The 19,670-nt window shown below is 35.7% G+C and overlaps 1 protein-coding gene across 1 annotated transcript in view; it reads right to left on the reverse strand.

Annotated features, from left to right (window-relative positions):
* PPP1R9A (protein phosphatase 1 regulatory subunit 9A) overlaps positions 1–19,670 on the reverse strand; it is a 342,802-nt gene that overhangs the window by 117,337 nt on the left and 205,795 nt on the right. The window contains exon 5 of the mRNA XM_004386139.2: positions 6,847–6,951. Within this exon, the coding sequence (XP_004386196.1) occupies positions 6,847–6,951 (105 nt within the window). The remainder of the gene's footprint in view (positions 1–6,846; positions 6,952–19,670) is intronic.

Consider the following 19,670-nt stretch of genomic DNA (forward strand, 5'->3'; position numbering starts at 1 on the left):
AGAGAAGCTCACGAGGGCACAGGGAAACCAAGGAGGGCTTCTTGGAGGGCAGAAAGGCTGAAATATGTTCTCCAAGACAGGCAGTTTCTAAAAAGAAGAGAAAGCATTTTACAGAGGAAAAAAAAAATGGCAGAGAGAATGGCAAAAAAGCAGTAACAGAAAAGTCATGTTTGAAGGATGATGGCTACACAAGTATAACCGTACCAAGCATTAACAGAGGAAGAGGTAAGTGATAAGACCAGTGATGAAAGATGTTTAATGCCAGGCTACAGAACTTAGATTCTAGACAGAATGAAGCGCCATTAAAGGTTGCTGAAGACGAGAGGCACATGATGAATCCAGAATTATTATTTCCATCCGCAGGTCTTTGTCCTTCTACTAGAGTTACACAGAATGAATCAATTCCTTTTTCCATGACAGTCCTGTATATACTTGAAAACTGCTATTATGTCCCTCCATTAAGGGTAATGATGTACAGGACAGATTGAAGAAGGGAGAGACTGAAATCAGGAGACCAGTTAAGAAGCCTTTTGTAATTTGTGCAAGACTTGATAAGAGCACAAAATTACGTGTTGAACAGAGTGAAAAGATAGACATGGCTATGATTTTATGCAACTACAAACCTTTTTTGCTATTGAGAAGTGTTCTTATAAGTTAGAGTATATTTAGAATATATATTCTTACTTATTTCATTACTGAATTTACTTTAAAGTCTAATGGGCAGCTTAACTCTATCATGTAGAAACATCATTATTAGTTTTCTGTATTATTAAGACAAACATGCTTAACACTGCTTCTAACATAGGTGCAGGGCTCAGTAAACAAATATTGAGGTCTCCTTCAGGATAACATTGTTTTTGTGGGCATACTTTAGTATTTTTAGTACTAATCATAGTAATAATAGAAATTAAAATGTCATGTTCTATTCAGCGATTATATCAGTTTATATAATAACTTAAAACATAAATCCACAAATCATATCCCTGGAGCTAAGAAGTCCATTATACTTGCAATAGATGAAGAGTTATGAAATATGGAAACATTTTTCCCTAAAATAAGGTTTCTAACCCAAAACGTTAATATTTATTAATCACCAAACAGTAATTCACTAGTTTAGGAATGAAGAGTTACTTATTTCTACTTACTTTTAAAAGCTGAATTATAATAATATCAATTGGAAAAAGTCATATTTAAATTTCTCTAACAGGTAATGCATGCTATTTATCTAGGTAATTTACCTAACAAATTATTTTATGCTATAACTACCTGAATACATTTATTATTTTATGGTATTTTGCATCCCAAAGTCTAGGATTTTATGTATTATAATCACTAAAAAAATAGACTCGACAGCAATGTTGCTTTACCCAGTATTAGCTCTGCAAGGAACTTTACAAATCATCTAGACTCAATCCTCTCATTTTATAGATGAGAAACTAAAGCCTATGGAAGTTAAGTTAGACTTCCAAAGTAATAAAGTTAATAGCAGAGCTCAGGTTAAAATTTGTCCTCTGTCTCCCAGACTCTGTTATTCTAAACCATGTTAGCTGCAGGCGCTTTGAACTTGGAACTTTATACCTATAACAGGTGGAGGCAGTGGATCACAAACTCTGATCCATCAGGGACCAAAAGAAGTATCATTAAAGAGTGAAGAAGACCAGGTATAAGAAAACAGGAATAGTGGGGCTTTCCTTGTCTACAGGCATTAAAATTCAAAATTTTAAAAACATTTTAAGACAACACAACATACACGTAGGCCAACTCCTATGCAAACTCACCAGCATTCACTTTAAATCTTCTCTCACATTAATATTCTATGCCAATTGTCTTCAAACTTTTTTTGAGAATTACTTTATATTAAAAAAGAAAAAAGCTCTAGTACACCGCATGTTGTATGTTTGACAAGAGTTTTATAAACAAATGCATTAATTGTAGTGAAGGTTGTGGTATTTTTACCACAATTTGTTTTGCTAAATTTCAACTAATATATTTATTTTCAAAGCAAACTGAAAAGAAACTCCTGATCTCAGCTCCATGTGTGTATGTGATGAATATTTCTGCAGTGTGTCAACACCCACAGGGTCCTGGGCCCCTTCCTAGAACTAGTGGCTGACCAACTACCAATAACTGAAGGCAAGCTAGGAGATGGTGAGAGTTCCCAGTATGCGGTTCCCACCATAGCTTCTCTCAAATTATCTTCATCTACAATCAAACATTTCAAAATAAAATCCCAATTTGAAGAGGTTGCTTAAAGTCTACCTAAGATAAGCCTAGGCTCAGAGATTGCTGAAATACAATGTGAACTTTATTATTATTATTATTGTTGTTGTTGTTGTTGTTGTTGTTGAAATATAGATAGCACATTTGCCAATTCAACATTTTTCACATAAACAACTGAGTGAGATCAATTATATCAACCATGTTATGTAACCATAGACTTTTTTTTCTTGGACTCACTTCTACCCTAAAATGTCACTGTAGCCCCAGGAATCTAGAAACTTGGGGATGCTCTGAGACCTTGGGGCCCAGGAGAGACAATCTTCAACTTTCCTCTCACATTTGGCTATAGATGATACAACAGCAGAAAATCTGTCAAGAGACTAGGCACATCCAGACAAAATTTTACTTTAAGATCTTTACATAACGGCATAGACAAATTTCATTTTGAATGAGAAGCAATATAAGAGAATAATAATAATAATACAAGTGATGAAATTTCATATCAATTAAAAATGTATCAAACTAGTTAGTGAACTGTCTTATTGTGATTCTCATCATATTAAATTACCACCACCAGTACTAACACCAACCCTGCTCTGCTCTGGCCTAATCCCCACACATATAAATATCTGTGTGAAAATAATTCCACCTGTACCTCACACAAGACTGTCCTTTAAAATAAATGCATTGTTAATGATATTAATAGGGGTTGCCATATATTACATTATCATCCCTTTGACTATAAGCAATAACAATAAATAGCAAAAGTTATCATATAAATGGGTAAATCACCCACCCAAGTTCAAACAGCAAGCAGTAGAACTGAGTTTCAAACTCAACTGTTAAGATTCCAGAGTCTCCAAACTTTCTGCTCTTCCTGATTACAGGAGGGAAGGATGACAACAGCAAAAGTAGCTCTCTGCTAAGATCTAGGAACTTGCAATATAGTCCCGCTGTTAACTGAAGTTTTTTGTTTTTTGGGTTTTTTTGCCTCCAGTTTTCTCATAGGTAAAACAGAGGATTAGACAGTATGAATTTTAAGTTACTTTTCAGTTCTAATAACAAGTTAATGTATTTATTATATCTCTGTTTATAAAGTATGTTTGCATTCACTTCCTCATTTGAATACTTCTATGGTGGTAAAACTTAAATATTTTATTTATTTGCCACTTTTTTACTTTTTTGGTCAAGAAGAATAGACATAATTCAATATGAACATTGTAACAAATTAATTTCATGTTTTAATCCCAATTATTCCTTATCTAACACAGAAATCAAAGCTGAGTTCTATACTGTCACCGAAAAATGCTGCCTCAAGAACAGACAGCAATCTGCAGAAAGACAACCACATCTACGGAGGGGGCCCCACCCACACAGGTCTGAGATAGCAGATCAGACAGTTTTAACCGCCCTCTTTTCAACTATTTTACACACTTTTCTCAGGACTCTGAGGGTTCTAAAAACATCAGCATAGCACCCATAAAAGTCTTTTAGATTGTATTCCTTAAAACATCCCTTCATCATTAAAGGGTGCTTTTCAATTGAAAAAGCAAGAAAGTCTAAAAGTCTAATACTTAAATTCATGCTTGTACAACATAAGGCACACTGCAATAAAATTAAAATGCTATGCTCTTTATAGCAATATTAACTCATGAATATTTTCAAAATATGCCAGAAGTTTCATTTTGATAATGGAAACAATAAAATACATTCCTAATTACACTTATTAAGTAAGGTCTCCTGATGTGCTCCTTCATCGGATTTATGGAAAAGTAAAAAACGTAAGCAGTGATATATAAAAACAATAAGTAACCTGTAACCAAATAAAAACTGATTTCAAACCTTGACTTTAGTTGGCTCAGAACTTCTTTCTATTGCTTTTCTAATCTATAATTTTTAGAAACTCAGGATTGGATACAAATTTCAATATCCAAGGACCATACCCTTTGTCTGATTAAATTGGAAAAATTATACTTCACCCAAGAGTGGTCTTAACTGATTCTTAAAAACAATAAAGAGATTTTAAAAACATATTTTTTGGCCTCAAAAAATTTAGCCTTTGTCTAAATAGCATACACCATTAAATATGTGTATAATAATTCAATTTCAATTTACTATATAACTGGTTTGGTTAAAAGAATTTCAGCCTAAATTCTTATTTACTGAGGATTTAACTAGAAGTTCTATCTTCCTAGCAATTCTTACTGTATCAGCAATAAGGCACATTAACAAAGCTCAGTAATTAACCACACTAGATTCACACTATACATTCACTTGTCTTTGTATCTTTCTAGAATATTATTATTTTTAACTTTAAATTGTATTCACATGAAATAATTACGAAAAAGAAGGAAAAATTAAAACAAAAACTAAACGCAGCAAAAAAGAGACAAATAACCCAATCAAAATATGGGCAAAGGACTTGAATAGACATTTCTCCAAAGAAGATATACGAAGAGACAATAAGATTAAAAAAAGCTCAACACCACTAGTTATTAGGGAAATGCAAATCAAAACCACAATGAGATACGACTTTATACCCACTTGAATGGCTGTTATCAAAAACATGAAAATATAAAATGTAGGTAAGGATGTGGAGAAATTGGAACCCTCATGCACTGCTGGTTCCTCAAAAAGTCAAACATAGAATTACCATGCGAACCAGCAATTTCACACCTGGGTATATACTCCAAAGAACTGACAGCAGGGAAGCAAACAGATACTTGTACACCAATGTTTACTGCAGTATTACTCACAATAGCCAAAAGCTAGAAACAACCCAAGTGTCGTCAACAGGTAAATGGATAAACAAAAAATGGTATACATGTAGAATGGAGTACTATTCCAGCACAAAAAGGAATAAAGTTGTAATACATGTGCAACATGGATGACCCTTGAAAATATACTAAATGAAATACATCAGACACAAAAGGACATATGATCCCGTTACATGCCAAATGCATACAGACAGAAAGTAGATTCTTGGCTACCATGCACTGGGGGTAGTACAAACTTTCTGTTTGAGGTGATAGAAAAGTTTTAGCAACATAATGGTGATAGCTGCACAACATGGTGAATGTGATTAATGCCACTGGATTGTACATTTGAAAATGGTTAAACTGGCAATTTTTATGTTGCTTATATTTTATCACATTAAACAAAAACCTAACAGCAAGTTTCTAGTACTTAGATGAAATTCTTATTATAATTACATTGATTAATAGGGTCACTATGAGTCGGAGTCGACTCAACAGCAATGTTTTTTTTATATATTTTTTTTATTGTATTTTAGATGAAGGTTTATAGAACAAATAGTTTCTCATTAAACAGTCAGTACACATATTGTTCTATGACATTGGTTAACAACCCCACGACATGTCAACACTCTCCCTTCTCGACCTTGGAGGACCCTTTTTATTTTTGGTGAAAATATACATAGCCAAAGTTACACCATTTCAAAAGTTTCTACATTCAGTGACATCAATTACATTCTTCCCATTTTGCTGCTATTCTCACTAACCTTTTCCAAATTATTCCATCACCATTATCTTCAACTCACTGCCCCCAGGCTTCCCATCAAACCTTTTAAGTTGCTATTGTCAATTTGATCTCACATAGATAATTCTTTTTTTTTTTTTTCCTGTACCTTAGATGAAGGTTTGCAGAACAAATAGTTTCTCATTAAACAGTACACATATTGCCCTATGACAATGGTTAACAAAGTCACGACATGTCAACACTGTCCCTTCTGAACCTTGGGTTCCCTATCACTAGCTTTCTTGTACCCTCCTGCCTACTAGTCTTTGTCCCTGGACTGCTGTGCCTCATTAGTCCCGTTTTGTTTTATGAAGATGTCCAATCCCCGGCTGAACGGTGAACTTCAGGAGTGACTTCACCACTGAGCTAAAAGGCTGTCCGGGGGCCATACTCTAGGGGTTTCTCCAGTCTGTCAGGCCAGTAAATCTAGTCTTTTTCTTGTGAGTTAGAATTTTGATCTACATCCTTTTCCAGCTCTGTCTGGGACCCTCTATTGTGATCCAGGTCACAGCAGTCAGCGGTGGTAGCCGGACACCATCTAGCCGTACTGGACTCAGTCTGGTGGAGGCCATGGTAGCTGTGATCCATTAGCTCTCTGGACTAATCTTTTCCTTGTATTCTGTCCTCTTCATTCTCGCTTGCTCCCGAAGGGGTGAGACCAGTGGAGTATCTTAGGTGGCTGCTCACAGGCTTTAAAGACCCCAGACGCTACTCACCAAGGTAGAATGTAGAACATTGTCTTTATAAACTGTGTTATGCCAATTGAGCTAGATATTCCCCAACACCATGGTCCCCACAGCCCTCTGCCCAGCAATTCATTCCCTCAGGGAGTTTGGATGTGTCTGTGGAGCTTCCACGATCTTTCCTTGTACAAGCTGTGCTGGCTTCCCCAGTATTGTGTACTGTCTTACCCTTCACCAAAATTACCACTTATCTATTGTCTGTTTAGTATTTCCCCCTCACCCCTCCCATCCCTCGTAACCAACAAAGATTGGGCAATGGTTTTTTTTTTTAGGTATAATTGTAACAAAACTAAACTTTAACAAAATATAAAAACCAAATTGTGCATATATAAAGTCTCTTATTTACCTGACATTGCCCTTTGTGTTTCTGAGAACTGTTGCAGCAAAATTCTGTGTGACACCCACCAAGCTGATTCCATCCACTTCCACAATCTGGTCATTGACTTGTATTCTATGGGAGAAAAAAAAAGTAAAAATTACCCACAGTTAATCTTTCTGATAGTACTTTAACCTTTCCAATGAATAAGTTGACAAAATGTTTAATTTTTAAAATTTCTCTAAAATTTATCTTTTATATACAAGCTCCAGATACAAACTCCAGATCTTAGTCCTAAGCTTAATGTTTCTGAAAGATGGTTTTGAAGGACAGAAATAAATATAACAGTAAATGGAGAGATTCAGTTAACCAAATACCCATAGTTCTCTCACAAAGAATTAATATCTACTAGCCCTGGCAGCGCAGTGGTGAAGTGCTTGGCTACTAACTGAAAGGTCGGCAGTTCAAACCCACCAGCTGCTCTGCAGGAGAAAGATGTGGCAGTCCGCTTCCCTAAAGATTTCAGCCTTGGAAACCCTATGGGGCAATTCTACTCTGTCCTATAGGGTTGCTATGAGTTGGAATCAACTAGATAGCAGTGGGTTTCGTTTTTAATGTATGACATACTTACATCATATTTTGTCCTGAATACATTAAATAAAACATAACAGATCCATCAGATACCTGTTGGCCTTAATTTCCAGTTCCTCACCCTACTTCTTCTTTTCAAGGAATACCATCACCAGGAATTGCAGGAAATAAATTCTTCCTATTCAAGTTGTATACTTTAAATATGTAATGCTTGTAAATATAGAGACATAGATAAATACATACATATATGTATGCAGACCCCCCATGTGTCTGTCAGTTTGTTGTACTGTGGGGGCTTGCGTGTTGCTATGATGCTGGAAGCTATGCCGCTGGTACTGAGATACCAGCAGGGTCACCCATTGCAGACAGGTTGCAGCTGAGCTTCCAGACTAAGACAGACTAGGAAGAAGGACTTGGCAGTCTACTTCTGAAAAGAATTAGCCAGTGCAAACCTTATGAAGAGCAGCAGAACACTGGCTGATGAAAGTGCTGGAAGATGAGCCCCCCAGGTTGCAAGGCACTTAAAAGACAACTGGGGAAGAGCTGCCTCCTTGAAGCTGAGTTGAGTCAAGCTTTCGGGGCCTTCATTTGCTGATGTGGCATGACTCAAAATGAGAAGAAACAGCTGCAAACATCCATTGATAATCGGAGCATGGAATGTATGAAGTATGAATCCAGGAAAATTTGAAATCATCAAAAATGAAATGGAACGCATAAACATCAATATCCTAGGCATTAGTGAGCTGAAATGGACTGGTATTGGCCATTTTGAATCAGATAATCATATGGTCTACTATGCAGGGAATGACAACTTAAAGAGGAATAGCGTTGCATTCATCATCAAAAATAACATTTCAAGATCCATCCTGAAGTACAATGCTATCAGTGATAGGATAATATCCATATGCCTACAAGGAAGACCAGTTAATAGGATTATTATTCAAATTTATGCACCAACCACTAACGCCAAAGATGAGGAAATTGAAGATTTTTACCAGCTTCTGCAGTCTGAAATTGAATGAACATGCAATCGGGATGCAGTGATAACTACTAGTGATCAGAATGCGAAAGTTGGAAACAAAGAAGGAACAGTAGTTCAAAAATATGGCCTTGGCAATAGAAACGATGCTGGAGATCGCATGATAGAATTTTGCAAGACCAACGACTTCTTCATTGCAAATACCTTTTTTCATCAACATAAATGGTGCTTATACACATGGACCTCGCCAGATGGAATACAGAGGGATCAAATCGACTACAAATGTGGAAAAAGATGATGGAAAAGCTCAATATCATCACAACAAGGCCAGGGGCCAACTGCGGAACAGACCATCCATTGCTCATACACAAGTTTAAGCTGAAGCTGAAAATTAGAAGCAGCCCACAAGAGCCAAAGTACGACCTTGAGTATATCCCACCTGAATTTAGAGACTAACTCAAGAATAGATTTGACAGGTTGAACACTAATGACTGAAGACCAGACGAGTTGTGGAATGACATCAAGGACAGCATACATGAAGAAAGCAAGAGGTCATTAAAAAGACAGGAAAGAAAGAAAAGACCAAAATGGATGTCAGAAGAGACTCTGAAACTTGCTCTTGAACATTGAGTAGCTAAAGCAAAAGGAAGAAATGATGAAGTAAAATAGGTGAACAGAAGATTTCAAAGGGCAGCTTGAGAAGACAAAGTAAATTATGATAATGACATGTGCAAAGAGCTGGAGATAGAAAACCAAAAGGGAAGAACACGCTCGGCATTTCTCAAGCTGAGAGAACTGAAGAAAAAATTCAAGTCTTGAGTTGCCATAGTGAAGGATTCTATGGTGAAAGTATTAAACGACGCAGAAGGCATCAAAAGGTAGCATATGATCAGGAACCGATGGCACTGAAGGAAGAAGTCCAAGCTGCACTGAAGGCATTGGTGAAAACAAGGCTGCAGGAATTGATGGAATACCAATTCAGATGTTTCAACGAACGGATACTTGTAATGCTTGTAAATATAAGCATGAGTGCTGGAAGTGATCACCCGTTTATGCCAAGGAATTTGGAAGACAGCTACCTGGCCAACCGACTGGAAGGGATACATATTTATGCCTATTCCCAAGAAACCTGATCCAACCTAATGCAGAAATTATCAAACAATATCATTAATTTCATACATAAGTAAAATTTTGCTGAAGATCATTCAACAGGGGTTGTGACAGTACATCAACAGGGAACTGCCAGAAATTTAGGCTAGATTCAGAAGAGGATGTAGAACCAGGGATATCATTGCTGATGTCAGATGGGTCCTGGCTGAAAACAGAGAATACCAGAAAGATGTTTACCTGTGTTTTATTGACTACACTAAGGCATTCGACTGTGTGGATCATAACAGACTATGGATAACATTGCGAAGAATGGGTATTCCAGAACGCTTACCTGTGCTCATGAGGAACCTGTACATGGATCAAGAGGCAGTTGTTCAGACAGAACAAGGAGATACTGCATGGTTTAAAGTCAGCAAAGGTCTGTGTTAGGGTTGTATCCTTCACCACACCTATTCAATCTGTATGCTGAGCAAATAATGCAAGAAGCTGGACTATATGAAGAAGAATAGGGCATTAGGACTGGAGGAAGACTCATTAACAAACTGCAATATGCAGATGACACAACCTCGCTTGCTGAAAGTGAAGAGGACTTGAAGCACCTATTGATGAAGATCAAAGACCACAGCCTTCAGTATGGATTACAGCTTTACAGAAAGAAAACAAAAATCCTCACAACTGGACCGATAAGCAACATCATGATAAATAGAGAAAAGACTGAAGTTGTGAAGGATTTCATTTTACTTGGATCCACAATCAACACCCATGGAAGCAGAAGTCAAGAAATCAAAAGACACATTGCATTGGGCAAATCTGGTGCAACAGACCTCTTTAAAGTGTTGAAAAGCAAAGATGTCACCTTGAAGACTAAGATACGCCTGACCTAACCCATTTTCAATCGCATCTTATGCATGTGAAAGCTGGACAATGAATAAGGAAGATCAAAAAAGAGCTGACACCTTTGAATTGTGGTGTGGTGTTAGCGAAGAATATTGAATATAGAATGGACTTCCAAAAGAACAAACAAATCGATCTTGGAAGAAGTACAACTAGAATGCTCCTCAGAGGCAAGAATGGCCAGACTACATCTTACATAGTTTGGACACGTTGTCAGGAGGGATCAGTCCTTGGAGAAGGACATCATGTTTGGTAAAATACAGGGTCAGCAAAAAAGAGGAAGACTGTCAACGAGATGAATTGACACAGTGGCTGCGACAATGGGCTCAAGTATAACGATTGTGGGCATGGATCAGGACCGGACAGTGTTTCGTTCTGTAGTACATAGGGTTGCTATGAGTCGGAACTGATTTGACGGCACCTAACAACAACAAAAACAACAACATATATGTAGACGGACAGTCACATACATACTCATGTGGGGGTTTGTGTGTGTATATTTAAGAGTAATATATAGTATCAGTGCTTAGTGGATACTTTTAAATTAACATATATTTTGTTTTATATGTGCCATTTTTATTCTTCATAATGAAGTGTTTCAAACATGGAGAAATGTAGAAAGGATAAGATAATAAGCAATCATGTACCTAACATTCGACTCAATCGAATTTTAAGACTGTGCAATATTTTAGTAAGATTTTTTTCTAAAGAAATACAATTACCAGAAAGTTAAAGTCCCTTTATTATTTGTCTCTAATCCTAGTCCCCAGACATAATCATCATACTAATTTCCGTGTCTAGTATTTCTATTGATTTTCTGAAATAGAAATAATATGTATGCATTCATAGGCATAATATGTATACATTTGTCGTTGTCTTAGTCATCTAGTGCTGCTGTAACAGAAACACCACAAGTGGATGGCTTTAACAAAGAAAAATTTATTCTCTCACAGTTTAGTAGGCTACAAGTCCAAATTCAGGGCATCAGCTTCAGGGGAAGGCTTTCTGTGTCGGCTCTGGAGGAAGGTCCATGTCATCAATCTTCTCTTGGTCTATGAGCTTCTCTGCGCAGGAACCTCAGGTCCAAAGGATTGCACTCTGTTCCTGGCACTGCTTTCTTAGTGGTATGAGCTTCCCATGTCTCTCTGCTCACTTCTCTCCTTCATATCTCAAAAGAGACTGGCTTAAGACACTATCTTATCTTGTAGACCTCATCAATATAACTGCTGCTAATCCATCTTATTACATCATAGTGATAGAATATACAACACATAGGGAAATCACATCAGATAGCAAAATGGTAGACAATCATAATACTGGGAATCATGACCAAGCCAGGTTGACAGATATTTTGGGGGGACACAATTCATATCCATGACAGCCATGTTTTCAAACTTATGTAGTATACCTCTCTCTTTCTGCCATTTAGGTGGCTTCATTCCCATTATATCGGAGATTTATTCATGGCCATAAATGCAATTCTAGGTAATTCTTTTAACAACTGTGTAGTATTACCTTTTATGAATAAAATAAAGCACATTTACTCATTATTTCACAGATGGACAATTGAGTGGTTTTCAATTTCAGCTATTATAAATAATGTAGCAATAACCATGTTGTACGTGTATTACAACTTCATTCCTTTTTGTGCTGGAATAATATTCCATTCTACATATATACCGTATTTTGTTTATCTATTTGTCTGGTGATGACACTTGGGTTGCTCCTAGCTTTTGGCTAGTGTGACTAATACTGCAGTGAATATTGGTGTACAAGTATCTGTTTGCCTCCCTGCTGTCAATTCTAATTAGGAAGAGCAAAGACCCAAGTACAGCTCAGGAAAAAAGAAATGAAGATAATGAACCAGGTGAGAAGAACATTCTACAAAATGTCAAAAATAATTCATTCTATAAAATGTGAAAGCTAATTATGAAGGTATATTAACTGAGACAATGTAGTATTGATGAAGTGATAGGTAAACAGACACATACAACAAAACTGAGAACCCAGAAACATGGTGATGCACATTTGAAAACTTGACAAAGGCAGCACTACAAATCAGGGGTGCAAAGATCAATTCTTTATTAAATGTTGCTATGTCAATTGTTTATACATTTCAAAAAATAAAATCAGATTGCTAACACACATTATAATTTTAAAATATTTCAGATTTATAACTGTCTAAATGCAGAAAAGCAAAAATATGAAAACCTTTAGGGGAAAACATAGAATGTTTTTACAACCTTGGGTCAGAGAGGGATCATTTAAACAAAATGTAAAAAATATCTAACATAAAGATAAAATTACAAATGTGACTGTATTTTAAAAAATTATTTTCCTCAAAGCCACCATTTTCCAAAGGAACGTAAAAAGACAAGCTACAGATTGGGTGAAGAAATTTGCATCATACACATAGGATATATAAAGACTTCCTACAAATCAATTTAAAAAGACACTTAACGCAACAAAAAAATAATAAAAAATGGGTAAAAGTAATGATCTGGCAGTTTGCAGAAGTGAATAAATGAATGATAAACATACGAAAAAATGTTCAACCTCAATAGTAATCAGGGAAATGGAATTAAAATGAAAATATGATATCTTTTTACACCTCTCATAGGAAATATGTAAATGCTGTGAATATGCCAAGTATTCTTGAGGTGTGGAGAGTCAGAACCATTGATACAATGTTGTTGAAAATATACATGAAAATAACCATTTCGTAATGAAATTTGTCAATATGTGATAAAGTTGAAATTATCTATGGTTTTTGACCCAGGAATTCCATTTTTAGATATATATGCTGGAGAAACTCACACAGGTACATAAGAAGGCTCCCAAAAATGTGTATGCCCTGCTTATTCCCTGTCCTATAATTCTGTTTGTGCTTATCCGTTTCTTGAAATGGATCCTCTCTTGACCAATTCTCATTTAAAAACGTTTTCTCACAAACTGTAAAAAACACCTTTCTTGATTAAACATTATCTAACTTTAATACTTTTTTTAAAAATTTTATATCTTTCTGCATGTGTAGAAACAACTTATACTATATAATTTAATATTTTTTGTATTGTTTTATAATATTTATTTTGGTATGTAGGGGTGTGTTGAGTAGGGGAAAACTGTGCTACAAGTTGATTCTAAGCTACTTTAATGGCCCAAATTATACCTTGTATTTCTCTTTAACCTTTTACATAAAATAAAACAGATACTATGAAAGTAATATGGGCTCAAAATATGCTTTGATAGTGACAGGTCATCAGTGTTTCTGAGTGACCAATGATTATGTTTATACATGTGCAGCAACTATCCCAAGCAAATCTGTTCTTTGCAGTATAAATTGGTTGAATTATGCACTCTGCTGCTAACCAAAAGGCTAGAGGTTCAAATCCACCCAGAGGTGCCTTGGAAGAAAGGCCTGTAGATTTATTTCCCAAAAATCAGCCAACGTAAACCTTACAGAGCACAGTTCTGCTCTAACACATACGGTGTCACATGAGTTGGAATCGACTTGATGGCAACTAGTACTGGTATAGAAGATAAAGGTGAGAAGAAATTTTTTATCTTTTTATCTAAAATTTTTATCTTTCAAATATTTAACTTTAAATATGCTTTTTACTTTGAAAGCCAAATTAATGTTGAAGTATGAAATTTGAAAGATGACAGTTATCTTTCAACAACAACAAAAAAAACTTAACCAATGTCACAAAACAATACGCATACTAATTGTTTAATGAGAAGCTAGTTTGTTATGTAAACCTTCATCTAAGGTACAATACAAAATATATATATATTTTAAAAAAAAGTAAAGGTGAAGTTTCAAACTACCAAAAGAAAGAATGTTCATACTTTCATTAGGTGAAAAGGCACCTTTAATCAGGCAAAAGCATTCGAGAAGGTAGACATTTTAAGGAAAGATGAAAGTTTACAGATGAATAAGGGAATAAATATGGATTAGAAAATTTTAAAAGCAATTGTTTTAAAAAGTTAGTACAGACAAAGCTTTGGAAGGAAATAAAAATAAAAGAAAAATACAGGTTTTTACATTATCAACAGGCAGCATGATCAGAGGTAAAAGAAAACTAGAGTGAAGAGTGCTTTAATGCATAAAAATAAAGAAAGAACTTTAAGCCAGGTCAAAGAATAGACATCCTTGTACAGAATGATTTAGATAAAATGAGATGAAACAAGTATAATTTAAGGAACATCTCTAAATACTCTAGTCAGAAAAAAAGATAGCAAAAGTGATGGAAAAATATAAGTAGAGAAAATAATATGCTGCTTCATTGATTTGATTGATTCATTCACTCAGTAATTTAGCAATACTGATTCAATTCTGACTGTATTCCAAGGACAGAGAGTTTTGGGGATACAAATTTGAGTAAGGTATGGTCCTTGTTTTAGAATAACATACACATAAACATACATACACATAAATATACATCTGTAAGCATACATAGTGATACGTGTATGAGTTACAGAGGCTGGAGACATGGCAGTGTGATAGGCTATAGAAAACATTACAATACATGTATTAAGGAAGTTCTGAACAAAGTAGGTTGGTGTTAAGAAAACCCGTTGCCGTCCGGTCAATTCCAACTCCCAGCAACCCTACAGGACAGAGTAGAACTGCCCCATAGGGTTTCCAAGGAGCGGCTGGTGGATTTAAACTGCCAACCTTTTGGTTAGCAGCTCAGCGCATAACCACTGCGCCACCAGGCTCCGAGTTGGTGTTAAGAGGAGGGGGCTATTGACCCTGTGAGGTAACGATCAATTGGAGCAAATGCAAAAAAAAAAAAAAGACAGACAAGATGTATTCACAATGAAATCATGTTTCTTCCAAATAAGCCAAGAAAATCAACAGACATATAACGCTGTCTCAAAAAAACTAGACTACTGTTGATCACCTTTAAGAAAAATAAGAGAGCAAACATAAAAAAATAAAAATAAAAACTAGAGTTATATGGAAACTTGCAAAAATAAAGATAGATTCCTAGAAATGGAATCAATACATCCACAAACGTGTTTGACTGCTTATCAAGAGTTCTCGCTTTCAATGAATGTGCCACAAAATCTAGAGATACACACTCAATATACATAGCATGATGGCTAAGAACTGAACACAAATACATGTGCTACAGACTACTACTCTCAAGAGTACAGAGGCCAGGGGTTCAGCTGAGCTCAACTAGTGAGACATAAAAGGTTTAATTAAGGAATTGGACCCTAAATTCAGCCTTGAAGTAAAGGTAACAAAATGTTAAGAGAAATATGATTCTGGATAGGGAGAAGGGTATGAAAGGAAATGTGATATTAAAAAAAGAAACTAACTTGCCAATCAAAAAAAAAAAAAAGTCACAGAACAGATGGTTTCACTGGAGAATTCTACCAAACATGTAAAGACGTGTCACCAATCCTTCTTAAACTCTTCTTAAAAAAAAAGAAAAAAAAACAGGAGGAGGAAACATTTCTCCATTCATTCTATGAGGCTAGCATTACCCTGGAAACAAAAGCCAGATAAAGACACCACAAAAAAACTACAGACCAATATCCCTCATGAATATAGATGCAAAAATCCTCAACAAAATAATAGCAAACTGAATCCAAAGAATTATACACCATGATCAAGTGAGATTTACCCCGGGAGTGCAAGGTTCAACATCAGAAAATCAGTGAATGTAATAAACCACATTAACAGAACAAAGGAAATAGCCACATGATCAATTGATGAACAAAAAATTTTGACAAAATCTAATACTCTTTCACAATAAAAGCAATCAACAACTAGGAATAGAAGGGAAATTCCACAATCTGATAAAGCACATTTATGAAAAACTCACAGCTTACATCATGTTCAGTGGAGAAACAGCTTTCCCCTTAAAATAAGGAACAAAACAAGGATACATGCTCTCACCACTACTATTCATTATTGTACAGGAAGTTCTAGCCAGAGCATTAGGCAAGAAAAAGAAATAAAAGTTATCCAAATTGGGAAGGAAGAATTAAAACTATCCTTTTTCACAGATGACATGATCCTATATATAAACAACCCTAAAGAATCAACAAGAAAGCTACTAGAGTCAATAAGCAAATTCAGCAAAGTAGCAGGGTACAAGGTCAACACACAAAAACCGGCTGAGCTTCTCTACACTAAAAATGAGCAATCTGAAAAGGAGATTAAGAAAATAATTCCATTTACAATAGTATCTGAAGAATAAACATCGAGGAATAAATTTAACCAGGAAGGTGAAAGACTTGTACATTGAAAACTATGAGGTTTTGCTGAAAGAAATTAAAGAAAACCCAAGTAAATGGTAGTACATTCCATATCCATGGATTGGAAGACTTAATATTGTTAAAATGTCAATACTACCCACCATGATCTATAGATGCAACACAATCCCTACCAAAATTCCAACAGCCTTCTTTGCAGAAATGGAAAAACCAATCTTTCCAATTTATATGAAAATGCAAGATCCCCCAAATAGTCAAAGAAATTTTGAAAAAGAAGAGCAAAGAAGGGGGATGCATACTCCTCAATTTCAAAATGTACTGTAAAACTAGAGTAATCATAACTGGTATAAGGATAGATATACATACCAATGGAATAGAATTGAGAGTCCAGAATAAACCCAAACATCTATGTCAATTAATTTTCAACAAAGGTTTCAATAAGTCCATTCAATGGAGAAAGAATAGTCTCTTCAATAAACGGTGCTGAGACAACTGGATTTCCAGATACAAGAGAATGAAACTGGACCCACACCTCACACCATATACAAAATTTAACTCAAAATGGATCAAAGACCTAAATACAAGAACCATAAAACTCTTAGAACGAAACTCAGAGGTAATGCTTCAGGACCTACTTTTCAACAATGGATTCTTAGATATGACACCAAAAGTACGTGCAACAAAAAATAAAATGGATGAATTACATTTCATCAAAATTTAAAACTTTTGTGCATCAAAGAATTTTATCAATAAAGTGAAGAGACAACCTACAGAATGGGAGAAAATATTTGGGAATCATATATCTACTAAGGCCTTAATATCCAGAATATATAAAGAACTCTTACAACTCAAAAACAAAAAGACAAACTCAATCAAAAAATGAGCAAAAGATTTGAATAGACATTTACCAAAGAAGATATACAAATGGTCAACAAGCACATGAAAAGATGCTCAACGACATTAGTCACTAGAAAAATGCAAATCAAAACCACAATGAAATATCACTTCACATACACTAAGATAGCTATTATCAGAAAAACGGAAAACAACAATTGTTGGCAAGCATGTAAAGAAACTGGAACTTTCATTCTTTGTTGTTAAGATTGTAAAACGGTGCAGCCACTATGGAAAACAGTTTGGTGGTTCCTCAGAAAGTTAAACATAGAATTACCATATGGCCCAGCAATCTCAATCCTACATATATACTCAGAAGTATTTAATTAAAGAAGTGACACAAACACATACTTGAACAACAATGTTCACTGCAGCACTATTTATAATAACTAAAACATAGTAGAAACAACCCAAATGTCTATCAACAGATGAATGGATAACCAAAATGTGGTACATCCATACAATGAGGTATTAGTCAGCCATAAAGAAGAATGAAATTCTGATACATGCTATGACATGAGTGAACCTTAAAAATATGCTGAATGAAATAAGTCAGATATAAAAGGAGAAATACTGAATGACCCCACTTCTAAGAAATATCCAGAATAGGCAAATGCATAAACACCGAAGTTTATCAGTGGCTGGTGTCATGAATTGAATTGTGTCCCCCCAAAAATATGTGTCAACTTGGTTAGGTCATGATTCCCAGTATAGTGTGGTTGTCCTCCATTCTGTGATTGTAATTTTCCTATGTACTGTAAATCCTAATCTCTGCCTATGGTCAATGAGGCAAGATTAGATTATGTTGAAGAGGGTTAGAGTGGGTTTTAACACCCTTACTAAGGTCATATCCCTGCTCCACTGTAAAGGGAGTTTCCCTGGGGTATGGCCTGAACGACCTTTTATCTTACAAGAGATAAAAGGAAAGGGAATGGAGCACAGAGTTGCGGACCTCATACCGCCAAGAAAAGCAGTGCTGGGAGCAGAGTGTGTCCTTTGGACCTGAGGTTCCTGTGCCGAGATGTTCCCAGAGCAAGGGAAGACTGTTGACAAGGACCATCCTCTAGAGCTGACAGAGAGAGAAAGCACTCCCCTGGAGCTGACGCCCTGAATTAGGACTTGTAGCTACTACACTGTAAGAGAATAAATTTCTCTTTGTTAAAGCCATCCACTTGTGGTATTTCTGCTACAGCAGCACCAGATGATTAAGAAAGTTGGTTAACCAGTGGTGGGTGAAACAGGGAAAGAGGGAGTTATTATTTAAGGGATACTGAGTTTCTGTTTGGCATAATGAAAAACCTTTGAAAATGGATAGTGGTGATGGTTGTACAACATGGTGAATGTAATTAACATCACTGAATTGTACACTTAAAAACGGCAAATTTTTTGTTGTATATATTTTACCACAATAACATAAATAATTAAATAGACTGCTCTCTGCATCAGACCATCTCAGAATACAAGGACTAAATATTTACGGATAATCTAGATTTTTCAAAAATTTTCCAGAATAACAAAGGAAATAGCCTGTTTTTCCCTAGAAATACTATCTACCAAAACGGAATTTATGGGAGTGTACTAGCTTAGTTTGTAAATGCCATCTAGTCCCGCCTAGTTCCTCCATAGTTTCTATGTACTCTTCAGCTTCAGTGTGTAATTTCTCATATTAACCAATTCTTAATCTAACAACCAGAATAATGGGAGTAAGGCTAATGAAAATACATAAATTGGACTATTCTAGGGTTTGTTTAATATTACTGGATAGTTATTTATTGACTCTGATGTTTCTGAGAAGGGAAAAAAAATAAAACTCTACCTCACAGGGCTTACGCAAACAAAGCAACGAAGATGAATAAAAGGGAGACCAGCTGGAGCAACATTAATGAACTTTGGTCAACAGAGTCTTCCCCCAAAACGCTAGATAGTGAAGTTTTAAATGTATGTGAAAATAATATATCAAAGCAGTAATATACCAACTCTCTAGGGGGTGAACAAGCAAAACATGTGATTAGGAGGGTGACAAAAGAGTGTTTGCACAAAGAAGAAACCACTGACTAAGGCGTTATGACAGATGGACACAATTAAAACAGCAGCTTCAATTCAGGGTTCTCCTAGGCTAAAGGGGCCACGGAAGGGTGCTGTGGAAGGGTGA

Source organism: Trichechus manatus, unplaced genomic scaffold (assembly GCF_000243295.1).
Source record: "Trichechus manatus latirostris isolate Lorelei unplaced genomic scaffold, TriManLat1.0 scaffold00156, whole genome shotgun sequence".
Taxonomy (NCBI): Eukaryota; Metazoa; Chordata; class Mammalia; order Sirenia; family Trichechidae; genus Trichechus; species Trichechus manatus.